This window comes from Eptatretus burgeri, chromosome 12 (genome assembly GCF_056783735.1).
Source record: "Eptatretus burgeri isolate ZD-2024b chromosome 12, Ebu_testis_v1, whole genome shotgun sequence".
NCBI lineage: Eukaryota > Metazoa > Chordata > Myxini > Myxiniformes > Myxinidae > Eptatretus > Eptatretus burgeri.
The window spans coordinates 2,169,335-2,193,535 of NC_140972.1; the positions used below are offsets into that span (position 1 = coordinate 2,169,335).

A 24,201-nucleotide genomic window follows, 5' to 3' on the forward strand; every position below is an offset into this window, starting at 1 on the left:
GACAATCAAACTACGAAACGGCATAGTAACAAAGCACTTATCACAGCTCACACTCGTCTTACACATGGTGTAGTTCAATTCCTCAGCATTTTGTATGCAAATTATAGTAGCATTGCATGCTTCCTGGAAAATGGGACAAAACAAAACTCTTCTTGCAGTTTTCGAAAGGATGTGATCCAAATCCATTGTTGTTGGGTAAATGGTAATGCAACACTTTTGTTTTTTAATTTGAGGCTGTATTTAACCACTTCTTTAATCACAGCCCACAAGACATAGCATAAACTCTCCTGAATGTCAAATGTGCCAAACGCAGCAGACGACTGCAACTTTCCTTAACTTTTCAACTTTATGAACTAATGACCACATCAAAGTGTAAAAAGATATCATTCACAGTGGTATTGGCACTGATGAGCACATCGTATAAAAGTTCACACAGGTAATCCACAATAACTTGTCCAAACTAAGCCTCAATAATCACACACGTGTGCCTGGTGTTGGCTCAATGGTTAGGGTGGTGGACTTGGAATCCTAGGGTCTCGAGTTCGAATCCTGCTTGGCTGTTGACTCAGCCTGTCATCCTTCCGAGGTCAGCAAAATGAGGACCAGCTTGCTTGGATGACCGAGCCATTCGAGTATCCTGTGTCAGTGGTGACTGGTCCAGGATTATGCCCAATAGCCCAGTAGACTGCTTCTGCAGCACCGACCATCTGTAGAGTATGGTCACGATGCATGGATGAATGCATCAGACAGGTAATCCATAGTTGTCCATACGAACTCCTGATAATCACACAAGTAATCCAGAATAACTTGTCCAAACTAAGCCTCAGTAATCACACAGGTAATCCAGATTAACTTGTCCAGACTAGCTCCAAATATTCACACAGGTCATCTCGAGTAACTTGTCCATAGTAACTCCCAACACAGGTAATCCATAGCAACTTCTCCAGACTAGCTCCCATGAATCACACAGGTAATCCATAGTAACTTGTCCATATGAACTCCCAATAATCACACAGGTAATCTATAGTAACTTGTCTGTACTAACTCTCAATAGTCAAACAGGTAATATATCGTAACTTCTCCATACTAACTCCCAATAATCACACAAGTAATATAGAGTAGCTTGTCCGAACTAAGCCTCAGTAATCACACAAGTAATCTGGAGTAACTTATCCATACTGAGCCTGAATAATAACATGTAATCAGTAGTAACTTGTCCATCTGAGCTCCCAATAATCACACAGGTAATCCATTGTAACTTGATAATCACAGGTAATCTATAATAATTTGTCCATTATAGTAACTCCCAATAATCACACAGGTAATCCAGAGCAACTTGTCCAGACTAGCTCCCAATAATCACCCAGGTAATCAAGAGTAACTTGTCCATAGTAACTCCCAACACAGGTAATACATAGTAACTTCTCCAGCCGATCTTCCACCAATCACACAGTTAGGTAATCCATAGTAACTTGTCCGTATTAACTCTCAATAATTGCACAGGTAATCTATAATAATTTATCCATTATAGTTACTCCCAATAATCACACAGGTAATCTATAGCCAGCAGTCCAAAGTTTTCTTTCTTGGTTGCTTTTGTCTATTGTCATGCCATATTGCCTGAGTATGAAAGCAAGTGACATTGTTTTTCAGGATTCTGATTTCTAAAGCTGGGCTGGCAGGAGGGCCTGGAGTTTAGACTCTAGAGAGAGCACGTTTAGATGCTGAATAAAGAGCACGAGTACTTATTAAAGTATGGTGTTGAAAAAAAAAATCACGCATCTTATCATTGTATCTCAGGCTTACCCCAATGCTGAGGAAGTACTTGCCCAAAACCGAAAAATCATACATGCCCAGGCATCTGCTGAGCGCGGAACCTTTAAGAGGGGAGACCAATAACTCCTGCAATGTCAGGAAGTTGTATTCAAAGAGTCGGCGACAACGCAGGAACGAAAGCTCCCGCTGTCTCTCGAGGGACACCTCCTCACCAGGGCGGCGAGCGAACAGTGGGTCTTGCTCGAGCACATCCCAGATACGTTTCTGCCAGGACACAGAATGGCGATGTTTAATCACCATGTGAGGGAAGGAAAACATCATTGTGGTCATTGCAAAACACTTCTGAAACATGGAAAACACTCAAATAGTTACACTTTGTGACATATTTTGAGTAGACAAAAAAAATAAATAAATAAATAAATAAAAACTTTGATTTTGAAAGGTTTCCTTGGTTTAACAGATTTCATGGACATCTGGACACATCCGGACATTACCACCGTCCAGACATGTATGGAGATAACCAGCGTCCAGACATAACCACCGTCCAGATACGTGCAGAGATATCCACTGTCCAGATATTGTGGAGATAACCACCATCCTAACAAAACCACCGGCCAGGTACATTCGGAGACAGAAAGAGAAAGAGAGAGGTGTGGGAGGATGCTGATTACATTATCATTAAGTATTAGGAGGGGGTGGAGCGACGATGGGACAATGAGAGAGAGAGAGAGGGAAGGGGGTAGTGGGGGTATATGTTATACTTTATTAAACAACACCCACACAATCGTCATGTGACAGGTGGAAAAAATTTGGCTCTGTAATTGAAACATGTTAAAACTGTGCATGGTGCGGAAATCGGGTGTTATCAAATGTATTTTGCTTTGAAACTCACAAAGAGAAACTATGTAACCTTTGTAAAGCACTGCACCGAGTCATATAAAATCACCAATTGCTTTCGAAACAGTCATGAGGACAAAGGAAAACCTGACCGCTCGTACGCTGCTGAGGTTAAAAATGAAAACCTCCAAGATATGGGATGAAACCTTGCCACCACGGTCCCTGTAACCAAGTATGCAGGGATACACACACATCCGCGGAGAGTTCATAAATTACAGATCCAAATATACCCAAATATGTAGGTCTTCCTTGGAGCAACTGCTGACTGCACATCCCGATCGGAACTCGAACTGTACTGCCGTTGACTGTAGGGTACTCGGCAAGCGGCCCAAGCACTCAAATGAAATGGTTGGCAAACATTAGCCATGTCCGAATTTCCAAATTGGACAATTGAACACTATTTAACTGCTGATAAGTTCAATTCTGGAGCTGAAATTTTGTAAAATGGCAAAGTTTAAGAGGTTCTCGAAGTTATTGCACGTGCAGAAATGAAAAAGCCATTAACGCCGGCATCTCAAGGCGTTTACAAGCATTGCAATGTACCCAACAATTCATAACTATGATGAACAGGCAGTCGTTGATATGAGTGAGGAAAGTGAAATAAAAATTATCATTAAGAAATCTTTGCGCCTGTTCCAAGTCAAGGCATGATTAAGTAGGCCAAAAAACATGGCGGCTTCAGACCCTGGCGAGGTTACCTAGAATATGCCTTTAGACTCCAGAGAGAGAGGTGGCCGAGGATGTGCCTGATAAAGGATATAATCAAATAAGGCCGTTAATTATATCTTCAAAAGGGGTGTTTCAATTAACCCAAACACCCTATTTTCAGTCATGTACTTCCTTGGAGTTCCCTAAGGATGCATGCAAATTTCAGGCTGATAGGTTTCATGGTTTTGGAGTTATGGAGGAGACACACACACATTAATATAGACTAAAGAGACCAAACTAAACTGTTATAGTTGAAGGAGGTTACATGTCAGGAATAACTGTAAAATATCTACAAATCTAAATTCACTGGTTGTAAAAGTATTCAGCCCCTGAGGTCAGTACGAGGTGGATGCACCTTTCCCAGCAATGACTGCTCTGGGTGTTTTGGGGTCGGTCTCGACCAGCTTTGCACAGTGAGATGGTGAAATCTTTGCCCATTTGTCACGTGAAAATTGCCCTAGTTCTGCCAAGTTTGATTGGGATCGTCGATGAACTGCAATCTTGAAGTCTCGCCATGAATGTTCAATTGGGTTCAAGGCAGGACTTTGACTGGGCCACTCAAGAACATTTATTTTCTTCTTATTCAGCCACTCCAGTGTGGATTTCGCTTTTTGCTTCGGATCGTTGTCCTTCTGAAATGTGAATCTCCTACCCAGTTTCAGATTCATTGCTGGCTCAAGCAGGTTTTCATCAAGGATTCTCCTGTACTTCGGACTGTCCATTGTCCCTTATATCCTGACAAGCTTTCCAGTCCCTGCTGATGAAAAGCAGCCCCATGATATGATGCTGCCACCACCATGCTTGACAATAGGGATGGTATTGATTGGGTGATGTGCAGTGTCCGGCTTGCTTCACACGTAACGCTTTGAATTTAGGCCAAAAAGTTCAATTATTGTCTCTTCTGATCACAGAACTTTTCTCCACATGCCTGCAATATCATCAAGATGCTTTTTCACAAACTCCATATCAGCTTTTATATGCATCTTTTTCAGTAATGGATTCTTTCTTGCCACCTGTCCAGAGGCCAGCTTTGTGAAGGGAACGGGATATTATTGATTGATGAACACTGACCCCCATCTCAGACATAGTATGTCTCTGCTAATCTAAATTATTCATATTTTGAAATTTTATCACTTTGGAGTAGTTTGTGAAGACTATGTATATCAAGTTTGATTTGAAAGCATCATGAAATAAGCTCAGGTAGTATCAAAATATGAAAAAAATTGGAGGGGGGGGCGGGGTGAATACTTTTGCAGGCCACTGTATCGATGAAGGTGAATTAAGCACAACGAACCAATCAATTTGACGCATGGAGAAAGGCTCGGGTCTGATATTCACAATCACAGAGTGGTGTTCAGCTACCCTGGACCTGAGCCTTCATCCACTTGACAAATGCAGTTGGTGAAGGTGTCTTCTATTGCATAAACATTCATTGACGAGTGAAAATTTTTGGTGACTCGAACAAGCATTATAATCAAGACTGATGAGGGAAGATGCACCTGGAAATGCAGCACCTCTTGTCCCACAAAGAATAGAGCGAGACGGCGCCAGTCAAACGAAGCACAGCGCCGGTATGCATCAAGCGGCCCAGCAGGTAAGGCAGGTAAAATTGAATCCAAGTCAGCTTGCACATCTTCCTGGAACTTCCCCATCATGTACAATGAATTCAGTATACCTTGAGTAGAGAAAACAATAGACATCTCATATATAGAACTCTTTCAAACCACTGACTCACTGACTGATATTAAAGATCAGTACCTTTCTGGTGACATGGAAAGCTGAAATTTTACTTGCCGATGGACATCAAAGCCGGTACACCGGGAAAAAAAAAATCACAGAATCATCGGACAACATCCATAAATGAAAAGAAATAATAAATGAAAAGAAAATGCAGGTGAGCGACTCGAGACAATGGGAGGAGGAGGAGGAGGAGGAGAAGGGGGGGTGAGGGGGGGACAGATAGTTATGACATGGGTGGTGATACAAAGTCAAATCCATCCATCCATCCATCTATTGGGACCATACTCTGTGCAGAGCGTTGGTGCTGCTTAAACAGTCTCCCTGGCTATTGGGCACAATCCCGGACGGGTCGCCACTCCGACAGGATACCAGAAAACCTGGCACTCATTTTGCCGACCTCGGAAGGATGACAGGCCGAGTTAACCCCACCTGGTATTAATTCAACAGCTGAGCAGGATTTGAACTCAGGACCCCAGGATCGAAAGCCCACCACTCTAACCATTAAGCCAACACCAGGCATAGACAATGGGGAAGCGTGGTAATTTTGTATGCCAACAGACATCGAAGCCGATAAACCAGGAAAAAAAAAAAATCACAACTGACGGAAAGCATCTGTAAATGAAAATATAAATAAATGAAAATAAATAAATGAAAAATCAAATACAGGTGAGCGACCCGAGACAATGGGGAAGCACGGTTCGTATGCTTACACAATGTGTAAGCACACCCCGCTAGTATATTATATGTAAAATGGTGATGGCAGGATATCCTATTGAGCTATGCAAACTCGCCTCTGAGATGTCTAGCCTGGGTTTGAATCCCGACCAAGCAATAAACTGTAGGATGATTCATCAAAATAAATTTCACAAGTAAGACGATTCATCAATGTGTGTGATGTCCCTCGGATTAACATTAAACGGGCGTCCTGTCTGCCAGCATTAGTTGGTGGATGTTAAAGACTCCATGGTGTCCTTTGCGAAGAGTAGGCGAGTTATTGCTGACGCCATGGACAAATTACAAATTCATGCCCTAACCTACAGGAAGCACTGCATCAGTGGCACATCTGTGCCCCCCCCCCCACAAATGATGCTATCCACACCCTTGTGCTGCATACAAAAGAAGAAGAATTTTTGTAATTGCCATTAAGGGTAGGGTGATTACTTCAATGTTCCAGCTGCGCAGTGAGAGTGACAGATTGCTGGGGAAATTATGACTACTACTACTACTAATCCACATGCCCAACGAAGGGGTGTAACGACTCCCATAACTGTCGGTCTTCCGCCTTCTGCCAACATCCGCGTGGGTTAAAGGTAAACTCATTGGTGCACTGGCGTAACCAAGAGAGTCTTTGTCGTCCTCGGGACAGCACCAGCTTTTATGAGGTCGATGACCGTGGTAAAGATTTGTGGCAAATTCCAGGGAGATATGGGCCAGTAGATGTTCACTTAAGTGGCAGACATGTCCAAACAGGGAATGGCGTTTCCTTGCAATATCGAGAATGATCGGGCCAAGTCTGGTGATCTCACAGACGATCCTGTTTGAGGCTCGGTCATTTTATCAAACCCCAAGGAAGCGGCATTGATATCGCATATGGGAAGCTTGTAGGGTGTCTTGGTCCTTTTTCAAAAGTGTCTAGGTCTCACAGCAATAGAGGAGAACAAGTAGGACAAATGTTCTGTTAATGCGGAGCTTTGATGGTAAACTAAGATGGTGCTGCTTCCAGACAGCGTCTCGTTGCCACATGACAGAGCCAGCCATGCCGATTCGTCTACGCACATCAGGGCTGAATGGAGATGGATGAATGTTCGAACCCAAGTTGATGAAGTGGTCCACTGACTCCACCGGAAATAGGTCCTGGTTGGGGGAAGGAACCAATGGCAACATTCTGTACCTTGGGGTTTTTTGCCATGAAGGCTTAACATCTAGGTTTTCAGCAACCGGTTCAAAGCGGTTGAACATGGCCAGCCAGTGGACAAGGTCTCTCACAAATAGGGCAACATCATCTGCATAGAAAGGCTGGTGTTGGCTTTGTGGTTAGGATGGCTGGCTTGGGATCTTAGGATCCTGAGTTCGAGCCCCGCTGGCCACTGAATTAACACCAGGTGGGGTTGATCCTTCCGAGATCGGCGAAAGAGCCTGTCATCCTTCCGACGTCGGCGAAATGAGTATAGGGAGGGGCACAGCATCAGCAGCATCGTTGTGCCCCAACAAAATTACATTTGCTTATGGCAAGCTGCCATAAGCTAGAAGAAGAAGAATCTGATGGAGTAGATCGGTGATGACTTCTCTGTTCGATTCCATGCTGATCTGCACACGTTGACATTATCCAGTCCATTGTGCAGCAGAAAAGGGAGCGAGCAAGAATGTAGCCTCAATGAACTCCAGAACATGCAGGGAAAGGTCGTGATAAGTCAGTGTTCACTCTACCGCAGGCTGTTGTATCTTCGTGGAGGTTCCGGATCAGGTTAAGTCGTGATAACAGAACTCTATTGCCTCTCAACACCTTCCGTAGTGATGTCCGGTCAACCTAGTCAAACGTGGTCTTGATGTCGATATACGCCACATTTAACGGTCGCTCAAATTCCCGATGAAGATCTGCAAGAATGCGGAGGGCTAGTATGGCATCTATCAATGGTTCGTTTGGGGTAAAAACAGATTGTTGAGGGTGTCTATGTTATTGCATGAGGGGGACGGGGGGGGGTGAATACGGCTCAGAAGAACGTGAGAAAATACCTTCCCAGGAACTGAGAGCAAGGCGATCGTGCGATAGCGACTGCATTTTTCTCCTCTGATGGAACGTGCCCAGAATTCCAGACATTTATGAAAAGGCAGTGTCATACCTCACAAATTGGAGTCTCAGCGTATTTCAGCAGTTCTATGGTGGTGTTGTCTTACACAGCTGCTCGACCATTTTGGAGTTTCCTCACTGCACAATGGACCTCAGACAGGGATGGAGGATCCATGCACACAGTGACGTCATCACCAGCTTATGGGTACCTCTTCCTCCAAGTCTGGGAACTGTGTAGCGGGTTGCGGGGGGGGGGGGGGAGTTAAGAGCCTGCTCAAAATGTTCTTTCCAGCAGTTGAGGGTTTCCTTATTGGTGTGGCATGTTGTCCCGCTTGCCTTCATGATCGGAATCCTGTTTTTTGTTTTTACTTGAATTTTGACCAGTACTCATGTGCTGGATTGACCGCAAGGCAGGTCAAAGGTCATTTCAATGGAAACCTTCCCCAGCTTCATTTGCCTTCTTTCTGGGACGTTTCCTTGAAGTCACGCTTACCTCTTCATATCAATAATGGCCAGGGTATCATTCGACAACCAGGGCAGTTTCTGTGGCCTACTAAATCTGACTATCTCGGATGCTGTAGCGATGACAGTGTCACGGACAAGAGGCCAAAACTCCTCAACGTTGTCTGAGAGTTCGCCTATAGTATCCAAACGGTTCTGGATGGAGATATTATCTTGGGCACACAGCTCTGGGTCACGAACTAAAGCTTCCATGTTCAAGCGCCACCCAAGTCTTGCTTGACGATGGTATACAGAGTGTAGGCAGATATCAGACACAAATAATCTGTGGTCAGTGTTTGCTAGAACTTCGGTGGCTCTAAAAACCTGACATGATTCAACAATTGAACGATTGAGATAAAATGTGATCCAGTTCTTTCTGGGTATAAGCATCATTCGTGATCCAGGTGAATCTGTGTTTCTCTCCTTCTGAACCAAGATTCCATAACAGATAGGTGATGGGAAGAGCAGAGGGAGATCATATGAAGAGAGTTGCCATTCATATAACCTGATACGCAGTTTCCGACAACACTTTTGAATCGTGTAAGATGATCTTTGCCAGAGGATGCGTTCAGGTCACTGAGAATCAAAAGTTGGTCATGGAGGGAGACCAATGCTTCAAGAGACTCCAGTTGCTCATATAATATGCCTTTCTCTGAATTTGCAGACACCTCGGTATGGGCGTATGCCACAATCAGAGAGAGGGTGCCATGTCGATGCTTTAGACGAGCCACAAGGAGATGGCCTGAAACAGGGTGTCATGACATCAATGAGCTGCTCATATCACTTACCAGTAGTAGGGCTACTCCATTGATGCGCTGTGACTCTCCTGAATGGATGAGGGTGTAGTTACCTACTTGCTGCTGTTCACTGCCAGGCATTCTTGCTTCGGACAAGCCTGCTGCTGATATTAGAGTCTTGTCATTTCATGTACCATGGCTTCTGGATATCCTAATTGGGCTAATGATAATATGTTCCATGTAGCGATACTTCTAGTATGCTGAAGATCAGGAATTTGTGGAGCGGAGGATGCACAGAATCTCAGCTTCCCACCTCCCCGAAAAGGGGTTTGGATGGTAGGTGTCATACTTGCAGGAAAACTAGTGCCGGGTTGTCCTAATGGTCCTAGATAGTCTGAGTCTCTAACCCTGGAGCTAACAAGGTTTATCATCATAGTACAGTGTGGGGGGGGGGGGTTCACTCTTAATACTTAATTCCCTTGGGACAGTGGGAATGTGAAGCACAGTAGACAGCCAATTCATCATAAAGTTGAACAATACGTCTCCATCAATGTCAGACATTGATGTTGATCCCAAGATGGATTAATCCACCAATGAGTGGCTCAAGGCATCGCTGCTGCCCAGTGCCAGGTTATTTAACCCAAAGCTGGGGATTTTAAATTGGAGTTGGCCTTCGCTTAGGTGGGCTTCCAACCAAGGCTGACGGGTCCCACCCGCACGGAGCTGGGGAAAACTGGTGGTAAAAACCACACACCTGTCCTATCTTGCACTTCTGGTAATTATTTTGACATGGCGATTATTTAAAAAAAAACAGATTGATCAAGAAAGACTATTGTCACCTGTTTTTCCCCCCAAAATGTTTGAGCTGTCCCATTCCAAACCAAAGCATCCCAAAATGTAAAACCAAGACAGCTGATCATCACCATCTCAGATCGTCCCCAATCCAAAACCATGATCTTTTCTGCCCTCATTAACCCCACCCCAATCCCCCTCCTTCCAAATTGACAGTTGTTCCCTCCTGAGAGTTTCCTTCTGCAAACTCTTTCTTTTTGTTTGTCTGCCTCCCTCTATGTTGGCCTTCAGGCTCCACTATTAGCGTTTGCCCCCTTCTCTACTGTTCCGTTTGTCCTGTTACATCCTGATACATTGAGTAGTGTACGAGCTCGTCCACGAGCCTCGACTCTGTATTCCAAAAAAGCCCCAACATGTCTGCCTTGAACTCAAACTAAACGACGAAAACAACAGTTTAAAACAAAATTGTACATTTTGACCTCCGCCCCAAAGGTGAACGGAGGTTACGCTTTCACTTTTCAGCCCCTACGTTGTGCTTTCACCCCCCTACGTTGCGCTTTCACCCCCGATGGTTAGGTTTTCACACCTGTCTGTCTGGTTGGCTGTGAACAGGATATCTCAAAAAGTTGTGGATAGATTCAGATGAGCCTTTGTGGACAGGTTGGGTGTGTGATGAGGACGAATTGATTCAATTTTGGTGAAGATTGGAATCCGTGATCAGGATACGAGAATTTTTAAAGTGATTCTTCACCATTGAGAGATGTGGCCAAAAACTATACATAGCATGATATCTCAAAAAGTTATGAACGAGTTATGACAAAACTTGGTGGACGAGTTGTTTCGGTGACAAGGACAAGCCAATTCAATTTTGGTTTCGGTCCGGATTCAGATCCGACCTATCAGTGGCCTACAATATGTAAACTGTTCATCCTGGCAGAGGTGCAGTTTGTGCTCTAATGAGTGCTGTTCTAGTTTTCATTATCTTTCTCCATGTTCTCATAATAACGGTTTGTTGAAGATTTGATGATAAAAGCTCAAATGCTAAAAACGTTATGGCCTGGACACACGCACACGTAGCTGCATGGGTGGACGGGCTGATGACAATCTGCCGATATTTTCAAAATCTGTTCATTATCACAAATGACATTAAACTTACATCACTGGATCATTCAATGGCTCCTGCTTAGATCAATCAAGCAGGATGTCTCGCTGAGTTTAAATAACATGATTACAATCACGCTACATGCGATCACATAGGCCTTTACATGTTATCGACACTCAGTGAGACAGCCTGCATTCAGACATATCGTGATCGTAATCATGTTATCGACACTCAGTGAGACAGCCTGTATTCAGACATATTGTGATCGTAATCATGTTATCGACACTCAGTGAGACAGCCTGTATTCAGACATATCGTGATCGTAATCATGTTAACAAAGCGAGATGAAACAGCCTGTATTCACACATATCGTGATCATAATCATGTTATTGACACTCAGTGAGACATCCTGTATTCAGACATATCCTGATCGTAATCATGTTAACAAAGCGAGATGAAACAGCCTGTATTCACACATATCGTGATCATAATCATGTTAACGAAACTAGATGAGACAGCCTGTATTCAGACATATCGTGATCGTAATCATGTTAACGAAACTAGATGAGACAGCCTGTATTCAGACATATCATGATCGTAATCATGTTAACGAAACTAGATGAGACAGCCTGTATTCAGACATATCGTGATCATAATCATGTTAACGAAACTGGATGAGACAGCCTGTATTCAGACATATCGTGATCGTAATCATGTTAACGAAACCAGATGAGACAGCCTGTATTCACACATATCGTGATCATAATCATGTTAACGAAACTAGATGAGACAGCCTGTATTCAGACATATCGTGATCATAATCATGTTAACGAAACTGGATGAGACAGCCTGTATTCAGACATATCTTGATCGTAATGATGTTAACGAAACTAGATGAGACAGCCTGTATTCAGACATATCGTCATCGTAATCATGTTAACGAAACTAGATGAGACAGCCTGCATTCAGACGTATCGTGATCATAATCATGTTAACGAAACTAGAGACAGCCTGTATTCACACATATCGTGATCATAATCATGTTAACGAAACTAGATGAGACAGCCTGTATTCAGACGTATCGTGATAGTAATCATGTTAACGAAACTAGATGAGACAGCCTGTATTCAGACATATCATGATCGTAATCATGTTAACGAAACTAGATGAGACAGCCTGTATTCAGACATATCGTGATCATAATCATGTTAACGAAACTGGATGAGACAGCCTGTATTCAGACATATCGTGATAGTAATCATGTTAACGAAACCAGATGAGACAGCTTGTATTCAGACATATCGTGATCGTAATCATGTTAACGAAACCAGATGAGACAGCCTGTATTCACACATATCGTGATCATAATCATGTTAACGAAACTAGATGAGACAGCCTGTATTCAGACATATCGTGATCATAATCATGTTAACGAAACTGGATGAGACAGCCTGTATTCAGACATATCTTGATCGTAATGATGTTAACAAAACTAGATGAGACAGCCTGTATTCAGACATATCGTCATCGTAATCATGTTAACGAAACTAGATGAGACAGCCTGCATTCAGACGTATCGTGATCATAATCATGTTAACGAAACTAGAGACAGCCTGTATTCACACATATCGTGATCGCAATCATGTTAACGAAACCAGATGAGACAGCCTGTATTCAGACATATCGTGATCATAATCATGCTAACGAAACTGGATGAGACAGCCTGTATTGAGACGTATCTTGATCGTATTGATGTTAACGAAACTAGATGAGACAGCCTGTATTCACACATATCGTGATCGTAATCAGGTTAACGAAACCAGATGAGACAGCCTGTCTTCAGACATATCGTGATGGTAATCATGTTAACGAAGCTATATGAGACAGCCTGTATTCAGACATATCGTGATCGTAATCATGTTAACGAAACTAGATGAGACAGCCTGTATTCAGACGTATCGTGATAGTAATCATGTTAATGAAACTAGATGAGACAGCCTGTATTCAGACATATCCTGATCATAATCATGTTAACGAAACCAGATGAGACAGCCTGTATTCAGACATATCCTGATCGTAATCATGTTAACGAAACTAGATGAGACAGCCTGTATTCAGACATATCGTGATCATAATCATGTTAACGAAACGAGATCAGAGCCTGTATTCAGACATATCGTAATCATGATCATGTTAACGAAGCGAGATGAGACAGCCTGTATTCAGACATATCCTGATCGTAATCATGTTAACGAAACTAGATGAGACAGCCTGTATTCAGACGTATCGTGATAGTAATCATGTTAATGAAACTAGATGAGACAGCCTGGATTCAGACATATCCTGATCATAATCATGTGAACGAAGCTAGATGAGACAGCCTGTATTCAGACATATCGTGATCGTAATCATGTTAACGAAACTAGATGAGACAGCCTGTATTCAGACGTATCGTGATAGTAATCATGTTGACGAAACTAGATGAGACAGCCTGTATTCAGACATATCGTGATCATAATCATGTCAACGAAGCTACATGAGACAGCCTGTATTCAGACATATCGTGATCGTAATCATGTTAACAAAACTAGATGAGACAGCCTGTATTCAGACATATCGTGATCATAATCATGTCAACGAAGCTAGATGAGACAGCCTGTATTCAGACATATCGTGATCGTAATCATGTTAACGAAACTAGATGAGACAGCCTGTATTCAGACGTATCGTGATCGTAATCATGTTAACGAAACGAGATGTAAACAGCCTGTATTCAGACTAATCCTGATATATATATATATATATATATATATATATATATATATATATATATATATATATATATATATATATATATATATATATATATATATATATATATTTGTATACGTTGTCGAGGCTCGTATGAGAGCTAACACACAATGCACATCAAGGGGGGGGGGCATGAGACAAGAGGGGAGGGAGTGGGAAGGACAAAACAGTGGGGAACAGAGACATTAGGAGATCTGTGGAAGGGAGAGGGATGGGACGGGGAACATGGGGAATAGAAAATGGACATTACAGGGACTTTCAGGAAGGAAAGCAGGGAATTTGAAGGAGGTGGGCTTGGGTGGATTATCGGGGGTCGAAAAGATCGAGGATTTGGATGGGGGATGATTAGAGGTGGTGGTGAACAACTGTTTTGAAGGCCTGGAGGGAAGAATGGGAATGAATAGGGTGAGGGAGTTTATTCCAAAGGCGGGAAAAAAAAGGAATGAAAGAGTGAAGGTGAGCAGTGATTCGTGATTTTGGTAGTTTTAGCAGAAGGGGGTTGTTGGCGGACCTTGAGCGCCCTGCTGAAATGTGGTGGGGACAAATCGCAGAGGCTGGGGGCGAGGCTGGAGAGGAGACGGTGGAAGACAGAAAGACCACCGACCAACCTGCGGTGATTGAGTGAGAGGCCCAAAGACTCAGCCTCATTGCGGGAGATGCCAAAGATCCGAAATGGCTTGGTTTCTACAGCGTGACACCGAGAAAGGTGGGAGGCAGAAGCACCAGCCCAGAGGGGAGAGCAGTACTCCATCAGGCTGCGGACAAAAGCTTTGTAAGTGGTCAGGAGCTCAGGTGGGCCGAGGAAGGACTTTGCACAATGCAGGATTCCCAGTCGGCGACTGGCTTTGGATGCGAGGTTTGAAATGTGGCTTTCCCAGGAAAGGTCATGGCAGATAGTGAGACCCAGAAGCTTGAAAGAAAGGACTTCTTCCAGAGGATTGTTGAGAAAGTGGATAGGGGGTTTTCTAAACGGTCCTTTCGAAGAGACATAGTGAGAGTGTGAGATTTATCTGGATTGAAGGACATGTTCCACGTGTTGGACCAGTTTGTGATTTTATCAAGATCTGCAGTGAGCGAAGAAGCTGCTGCTTGCCGGTCTGAGGGATGACGGATGGTAGGCAGAGGGTGGAGTCATCAGCAAAGTGATATAGATGATTTTTCAGAGAGTCGGAGAGATCATTGATGAAAACCAGAAAAAGAACAGGGCCCATAACACTACCTTGAGGAACTCCAGCCTGGACAGGAAGGGGGGATGAAAGAACTCCATTTAGGGCCACACGTTGACTGTGACAGGAGAGGAAGTCTGCGAGCCTTGAGTGGAGATGGCCTTAGATACCATAGGAAGAGAGTTTAGTGAGTAGTGCAGGGTGCCAGACTGTGTTAAAAGCACGTGATATGTCCAGGGATACGGCTCGGATTTCCTGTCTGGCATTGAGGACCTCCATCCATTGATGGGAGAGCAGAAGCAACATGTCCAGGGTAGAGTGACCTCGTCTGAAACCAAATTGATGATCAGAAATCAAGCCATTGGAGAAGAGGAAGGATTTGATGTCTGAAGCGATGATGGATTCCATAACCTTGCTGATGATTGGAAGAAGGCTGATTGGTCTGTAGTTGCAGGGATCTGTTTTTGCACCTTTTTGTGCAGGGCAGTGATGCTTGCTGATTTCCAAGCAGATGGAAGATGACCTTGAGCAAATGAGAGGGTGAATAGAACAGAGAGAGGGTGAGCAAGAGCAGAAAAGCAGGCTTTGAGGACACGTGGGCTGATGCCGTCTGGACCGGTTGCAGAATCTGAGTCGAGGTTTGACAGCAGGCTCTCCACCTTGTCAGGAGAAAAGGACACAGAGTCCAGGGACTGGGTAAGGTGGGTAGAGAAAGTGATGGGTTTTGGACACATGATTTAGCTGCAAACACTGAGTTTAGGCATTCAGCCTTTTCACGTGCAGTATCAGCAATGCCGCCATTTGAGGTAAGGGAGGGGATGGAGGGGGAACATACACCAGAAACAGATTTGATTAGACGCCACCAGGATTTTGAGGAGGGAGAGAGGTTTGAGAGTTCAGACTTGAGAAGAGAAAGATGTGGTTTTCTGGCTCTCGTGAGGGTAGATACACACTTGTTTCGAGCTTTATGGAAGGAACTGAGATTGCCCTCAGTTGGGTTTGCTTTCCATGAGGCAAAGGCAAGTTGTTTCAGGACAACTGCCTCACCACAAGCTTCAGTGAACCAAGGGCGGGAGGAAGCGTAAGACAACTGAAGAGGAGAGGGGATAAATCTGTGCATGAGGGAGAGCAAGTTTCTTTGAAAGAATTCCCAGGATGAGTTGATGTTGGAAAAAGGTAGCAATAGGAGACCAGTCTGTAAGTTTGAGGGCTGCTTGGAGACCCTGCCAGTCGGCTTGAGTGAAATGCCAGGCTCGACGGCGGTGAGGTGATTCTCCAATAACAGCCAGAGAGATGTCCACTTTGACAAGGACGTGGTCAGAAGAACTGATTGGAGCGAAGGAAGAGCAGCAGATATTGTCAGGGAAATTTGTCAAAATCAGATCCAGAAGAGATGGAGTACCATTGGTTGAGATCCGGGTCGGGAAGTTGACCGATTGAGTCAGTCCCAATGAGTCGCAGAAAGCTTTTGCTGAGGTGCCATGACAGGTGAGAGAGGTACCCACACCGAGCCAACTGGCATGATGACAATTGAAGTCGCCACATATGAGGAAGAGAGTTTGGATGAGAAGATAGAATTTGGTCCATGTTTTCAGATCGTGAGGTGTAGATGGAGTCATCACTGTTAGGTGGACGGTACAGTACACATATAAACATGAGGTGAGAGTTGAGGGGAAGCCGTAGCCAGAGGTATTCCTGGGGGTGTGGGGGAGTGAGAGCAGTGCATGGAGAGTGAGGAATAGAGTCTTTGATGAAGAGAGCAACTCCTCCACCAGGACGAGGCTCAGGTCTGTCAAACCGGAGGAGAGAGTAACCAGGGAGAGATACTTGGGAGTCAGACACGTCTTGGGGGAGGAAAGTTTCTGTGAGGCAGATTATGTCTGGTTTGTCAGTGGCAACCTGTATGGAAAGATCTGAAAGGTTTGAGCGAAGGCCCTGGATATTTGAGGTCCATACATTTAATGAAGAGGTAGGGGGGGAGGCTTTGGGTGCAGGGGGTGGGGGAGGATAGGACAAGGGGACGAGGGGGTGGGTAAGGAGGGTTGTTGAAAGAGTGTGGGGGATTGCAGAATAGCTAGGGGAGCGGGCCGAATGAGGAGGAGAAAAGGCTCTGTTGTGCTGAGGGAGAGGAGGGACAAGAGAGGGGGAAGAAGGCAGTTGAGGATTTGAGGAGGTAGAGTGAAGAGATGGAGGTGAGAGGGCAGTGGAAGGAGGCAGCTTTGTGGATGGGAGGGCGGGAAACTTTGGGAAGGATGAGTGAGGGGGATGAATGGTGGGAGAAAGGTGAGGGGGGAGTTTTTGAGAGAGGTGAGAGGGAGGCTTGGAGGGAGAAGAGTGGGATAGTTGCTTTGAGAGTGAGGGGTGAGAGGAGTGAGTTGGCGCTGAAGTTGGAAAAAAAGAATGGTTGATGGAAAGCGAATATTCATAGCAAACTGGGGTTTTTTTAAGTTTTAGGTCAGAGATGCGATGAAACACATTTCTTGAAGGATGCAATAAAGGCGAATTCATAGAATGGAGAGAAGAAACGCTGTAACAGTTGGATTTTTTTAGGCAAGGTATGAAGTAGAGGTCGAATTGAGAGCAGTCTGTTTAAATAGCAGAAGAGTAGTGCATTCTGATACAGTAAAGAGTACCACATGTGTGAAAGAGGAAGATGAAGCATTATAAGAGATCAGGTCAGGTCAGGAATGGGAGCATGTGCCAGAACAGCGCGTCGCTGCGTCCACTTTCTGCCGGTACTCCCGGGGCCTCCGTCTGGCCATCCCCCAGGCAGATGCCACGCCCATCCCCATCTCCTTGAGATGATGGTCAACCTGCTCCAACCACGAGGCACTTGGTCGGCCCACTGGCTTCCTCCAGTCATGAGACTCCCTCGCTGAGAGAATCTGGTAAGCAGGATCAGCATCAGGAAAACGAGTCAGATGTCCATACAGCCGCAACTGACGCTCACGGACTATGCAGCTAACAAATCTCATCCGAGTCTCTCTCAGCAACCGCTCGTTGGACACAAAATCCGACCAGCGATAGCCAAGGATTCCCCGAAGAGACCTGGTATCAAAGGAATTAAGTCTCCGTCTCAGATCCTTGGTCAGAGTCCAAGTCTCGCATCCATAGAGCAAGACTGGAAGTACCAAGGACCTGAAGACTCGGACTTTTGTCCTCCCGCACAGGTACCGGCAGCGCCACACCCCATGATCCAGTGAATCCATGACTCCCCAGGCCCGACCCAGACGTCTATTGACCTCTGACTCACAGCCAGCAGAGACATGAATATCACTGCCAAGGTCACTCCACACCACAAACATCCTCACCACAAACAGACACAGACAGGACAGCAGCATCCAAGATGTCACCGAAAGCCTGGATCTTAGTTTTGACCCAAGAAACCCGTAATCCCAGCGGCTCCGACTACTCATTCAGCACCTCGAGGGCCCCCAAAAGGATATCTAAAGTCTCCACAAAGATGACTGCATCATCTGCAAAATCAAGGTCTGAGATCTTGACATTCCCAAACGATGCACCGCAACTTTATGTCTCCGACATCCTCCCTAAAATCCAGTCCATACAAGTGCTGAAAAGTGTGGGGGCCAGTACACACCCCTGACAACTGTACACAGTAACAACTGGAAATAAGTCAGAGATGGAACCACCACACTTCACAGCACTCTCAGCACCAGAGTAGAGTTCAGACATCAGATCGATCAGTTTTGGTGGCACGCCACGAAGACCAAGAATCCTCCAGAGGACATCCCGATTCACTGAATCAAACGCTTTACAGAGATCAACATAGGCTGCAAGCAGCCCCTGCCGAAACTCTCCTGTGTTCGGTGAGGACACGAAGGGCAAGGATACGGTCAATCGTTGACCTCTTTGGTGTAAAGCCTGACTGCTCTGGACGCTGGTGCTCAAGCAGATGGTGGCGAACCCTATCAAGAATTATCCGAGCAAAGACCTTGCCCGGCACTGAGAGCAGCGTCACCCCTCGATAGTTGTTGCAGTCTTGGCGATCACCCTTCCCTTTCCAGAGAGGAACAACAAGGCCCCTCTTCCGATCAGTTGGGATGATGCCTGTGTTCCAGGCAGAGCACAAAACTGCATGCAACGACACGAGTGCAGCATTTCCACCAGCCGTGAGAAGTTCAGCATGGATGCCACAGATCCCTGGAGCTTTGCCCCGTTTCAACTGGTTCACCGCAGCCCGTGTTTCCACAAGCGAAGGTAGACCACAGTTGATTTGAGGGTCAGCAACAGGGATTGTAACACCCTTGACGTCCAACTCGACAGCTGGGGGATCAGCCCGGTAAAAACGCTCAAAGTAACCGGCCCAGCGGGCCTTCACTTCAGACTCCTCTGTCAAGAGCCAACCACTCTCTGCTCTAACTGCAGTTCTCCGAGGGATGGGCTTGGATGAACGCAATGCGCGAATTCCCCTGTAAGCGGGACGAGAATCACCTGTCCACAGGTGATGCTCTACCCCCCTCACAGATTCCTCGCACATAGGCCTGCTTGTCCACCCTCAGTGCACGTACAGTTTTACGCCTCAGCTCCCTGAACAGCTCAGCTCTGACATTCAGTCTGGCCCTGTGACTCTGGTCAATGGTATCCAGTGTCCCTTGAGAGACAAAATTCTTCTTTGCCCTGCGGTGAGTTCCAAGACATCCACCGGCAACATCAAGACGGTGGTCTTGAAGGTACTCCACAACTCTTCAGGACCCCCCAAAGCACCCAGACACCCCAAGTGTCCACTCAGCCTGTTCGCAAACTCCTCAGCTACTCTCTCATCCCTGAGCTTGCCAACATCCAGCCGAGGCTGGGATGGTACCATTCTCCAGTATTTAAGGTGCAGCTTTAGAGTTGCTACAACAAGCCTGTGGTCAGTATTGAGGAACTGAGCACTCCGGTAGACCCTGCAGTTCTGGATCATCCTCCGACTGTCAATGAGGACATGGTCAATCTCCTTTGCCACACCGCCAGCGTTGGAATACCAAGTCCAGCGATGAGCTTGTGGGCGCTGAAACCATGAACCAGCCACCCTAAGTCCATGACTTCTTGCGAAGTCAAGGAACTTAGTGCTATTCTGGTTCATAGTTCCTGACCCATGGGGACCAACACACACCTCCATAGCCATCCCTATCAGTTCCAGTCGATGCATTGAAATTCCCCAAGACTAGAAGTGTATCTCGTCTGGGGCACTGATCAACCACAGACTCGAGTGTGGCGTAGAATGCATCCTTCACGGTGAGATCACTCGCCTCAGTCGGAGCATAAATAGAGACCAGGGAAATGACACCTAAGGAGTGACGAATCCTTAATCTCATAATACACTCGTTGACCGGTGTTACCTCAATTATCATTGGGGTCAGCTTATTGGACACAGCTACAGCAACTCCTTGGGTATGATAACCATCAGAGCGACCAGACCAATAGTAGGTGTAACCACCCACCATTATCTCTCCGCAATCCGGTTTCCGAACCTCAAAGAGAGCTGCAATCCCGATGTCCAAACGCTTGAGCTCAGATGATAACAGAAACAGGTGATCATCCTCTCTTCGGGATAGGACATTCCAGGCACCCACCCGAAGGGACCGCCTCAGGTTAACCCAAGGAGACCGCCGTCTGGTGGACGACACCTCAGCACCACTCTGACACACTCTACCGCAATCTGACCCAGGGATGTTACCCCGTGGTTTCCCTCCTATCATCAAAAATTGGGGGTCCCGAAGGCTTTGCCCCAATCCTGTCATCCGGTGAGCTGCCCTGCGAAGGGCAGCTGCACAGGAGGTACTCCCACGGAGTCGGTTTTCAGATTTTTTTGCGTTTTTGTGTTTTGCGGAATGAAGGGTTTTACGGTAGCCAGAGTGCAAATCCTGCCACCAACCTCCTAATAAAAAAGTAACCCAACTGCAGGAGGATGTCCGCAGACACAGTTGGGCACTAGATATGGATCGTTTTTGTTATTATTATTGATGTTTGAGTTTAACAGATTAGGTCATGGAAGTGTTGTGGAAAAAAAAAAAAATCGAGGAAGAGGAGGAGGAGGAGGAGGAGGAGGAGGAGGAGGAGGAGGAGGAGGAGGAGGAGGAGGAGGAGGAGGAGGAGGAGGAGGAGGAGGAGGAGGAGGAGGAGGAGGAGGAGGAGGAGGAGGAGGAGGAGGAGGAGGAGGAGGAGGAGGAGGAGGAGGAGGAGGAGGAGGAGGAGGAGGAGGAGGAGGAGGAGGAGGAGGAGGAGGAGGAGGAGGAGGAGGAGGAGAAGGAGAAGGAGAAGAAGAAGAAGAAGAAGAAGAAGAAGAAGAAGAAGAAGAAGAAGAAGAAGAAGAAGAAGAAGAAGAAGAAGAAGAAGAAGAAGAAGAAGAAGAAGAAAAAGAAGAAGAAGAAGAAGAAGAAGAAGAAGAAGAAGAAGAAGAAGAAGAAGAAGAAGAAGAAGAAGAAGAAGAAAAAGAAGAAGAAGAAGAAGAAGAAGAAGAAGAAGAAGAAGAAGAAGAAGAAGAATCGGAGCAAGGTACCATTTTTTTTTTTATTTAAGATAAGAAATAGAGTGATAAGTTGGGAGGGATGGGGGATGTTAAGAAAGTGGGAAAGATAGAAATTGAAGATAATGGGGAGAAAAAAGAAATAAACACGATCGTACACCGAGGGGAACAAAGGGGAGGCCTGAAGCCTCAAGGATAGGCCTCAAGCACCCAGTAAGACAAGTTCGACAAAATCTCACAAAATAGCACGATTTTTGAAACCAAACCGAACTAGGAACACACAGTAACATGTGGGTGAGAAAATGAACAGTTAAAACGGGACAGATAACGACCAGAAACTTAACTTTGAGATCGTCAGCAGGGAGCCCCAAAGGAGACCTGCCAACGCTCCAAACCCAGAACCAGAAGTCAAACCCAGATCGTAATAATGTTAACGAAACGAGATGAGACAGCCTGTATTCAGACATATCGTGATCGTAATCATGTTATCGACACTCGGCGAGACAACTTGTATTCAGACGTATCGTGATCGTTATATATATACTAGCATAACCCGCGCTCTGCGCGACATGTTGGGGTGGGGGTGTTTGAGAAAGGAACTGATGCAGAGTATCAGTCGTAATTTTACTTTAATGCAGTAAGTGGAATATGATAAGCCTGGTGTTGGCGCAGTGGTTAGGGCAGTGGCTTGGGATCCAAAAGGTCCTGAGTTCAAGCCCCGTTGGGCCACTGAATTAATACACCAGGGGGTTGACTCAGCCTGTCATCCTTCCGAGGTCGGCGAAATGAGTACCAGTGTACTGGGCCGGTGTATACCCCGGTTAAAATAGGTGTACCATATCCGTGTCGTAAGAGGTGACCAGGGTTGCGTCAGAAAGGGCATCGGGCGTAAAACATGGGCCAAATCACTATGTGGATCATACAGATGATCTGCTGTGGCGACCCCTAACGGGAGCAGCCGAAAGAAGAAGAAGAGGCAGTAAGTGGAATACGATTTCACCGTTTCAGAACCATTTTATTTACTTTTTTTGTACCATGCACCTCATATGGTCTTTGAGATAATGTAAGCCGAATATCACGTTACTCGAGCGCAGAACAAAGTCGAAGATAGCGCGACACGAAACCACAAACTCGGAAATAATATACAACATACCTGGTGTTGGCTCAATGGTTGGGATGGTGGGCTTGGGATCCAAGGATCATGGGTTCAAATCCCACTTGGATGTTAAAGTAATACCAGGTGGGGTTGACTCTGACCGTCATCCTTCTGAGGTCGGCAAAATGATTGCCATCTTGCTGGTATTCTGTGTGGAAGTGGCGACCAGTCCTGGATTGTGTCCAATTATCCACGGAGCCTGCTTGGGTGGCACCAACGCTCTGCACAGAGTATGGTCCCGATGGATGGACGGTCATCGTCATCATGTTATCGAGACTCGGGGATCAGCCTGCAGTGTAAGACCTCCATCTATCAAGGGGTCATCCCCAAGTTGACGTGAATCATCATCGCTCATTGCGTTTCCCCAAACATCAATCATCAACGGAAAAAAAAAATCAAGCACCGAGATGGTAAATAATAACCTCCGCTTCGGCCTCACAGATTCGTTAGTAATAAAATATTACAAAACCGAATTAAGTTTCGTACTCCAAATTCAAAACGCCGTTTCCAGCGATAACATGGATGAAGTGAACATAAACCTCGATATTAATTCACAGAATTTGGTTAAGATGCTTGACGATTCCGATTTAACGAATCATCCAGTAACAGAATCTCCGATCGCGAAATGGCGGATGTGCAACTTCCCCACAACAGCCTTTGTCAGGGCGACTCTTCCCGCCGCTGCGAACACTCCGTTTCGCACGGACTCAAAACCTCGTCTTCCATTTCAATTAAACACCGCGTGATGACGTCTAAAGTGTCACGTTCGAGTTCGACACGAGTCACACTCATGAACTCACCCCACCAGTTGCAGCAAACAGGAAGAGATCAAAGTCCACGCGCATTCCAACGACCCCTGCCGGCGCCCGGCGGTCATCTGATCACGTGTTCAAACCGTAAACCAATCACGTCCAAACCCGTCAAGGTCCGCCATGGCCCTTTCGCTAAATCCTTGCGGCACATCGCTCGACGTCTCCACTTTGGGTTCCTTCAAAGCCTGCTCACCTGCTCAATCACTGCTCACCTGCTCACCTGCTCACCTGCTCACCTGCTCACCTGCTCACCTGCTCACCTGCTCAATCACTGCTCACCTGCTCAACTGCTCAATCACTGCTCACCTGCTCATCTGCTCAATCACTGCTCACCTGCTCAATCACTGCTCACCTGCTCACCTGCTCACCTGCTCACCTGCTCACCTGCTCAATCACTGCTCACCTTCACTCTTTCATTCCTATATTTTTCCGCCTTTGGAATAACCTCCCTCACTCTATTCTTTCCCATTCTTCCCTCCAGGTCTTCAAAACAGCTGTTCACCACCACCTCTTATCATCCCCCATCCAAATCCTCTATCTTTTCTCCCCCCAATAATCCACCCAAGCCCACCTCCTTCAAATTCCCTGCTTTCCTTCCTGAAATTCCCTGTAATGTCCATCTTGTATACCCCATGTTCCCCACTGTGTTGTCCTTCCCTCTCCCGCCCCTCTTGTCTCATGCCCCCCTTGTGTGTTGTGTGTTCGCTCTCATATGAGCCTCGACAAGGTATACAAAAAAAGCCTGC

At 45.8% G+C, this 24,201-nt stretch overlaps 1 protein-coding gene across 4 annotated transcripts in view; it reads right to left on the reverse strand.

Annotated features, from left to right (window-relative positions):
* Window positions 1-23,596, reverse strand: part of ACOX3 (acyl-CoA oxidase 3, pristanoyl) — a 75,410-nt gene extending 51,814 nt beyond the window's left edge. For 2 of the 4 annotated variants that reach the window (XM_085849247.1, XM_085849245.1), the window contains exons 1-3: window positions 23,444-23,596; window positions 4,881-5,056; window positions 1,807-2,040 (exon numbers count right to left, since the gene is read on the reverse strand). In XM_085849247.1, coding sequence (XP_085705373.1) covers window positions 1,807-2,040; window positions 4,881-5,036 — 390 coding nt within the window. In that variant the 5' untranslated portion in view covers window positions 5,037-5,056; window positions 23,444-23,596. Of the gene's footprint in view, window positions 1-1,806; window positions 2,041-4,880; window positions 5,057-22,640; window positions 22,943-23,443 lie in introns of those variants that run through there. The other 2 variants (XM_085849246.1, XM_085849248.1) reach the window with 2 other exon arrangements.
* Window positions 23,597-24,201: the final 605 nt, after the last annotated feature.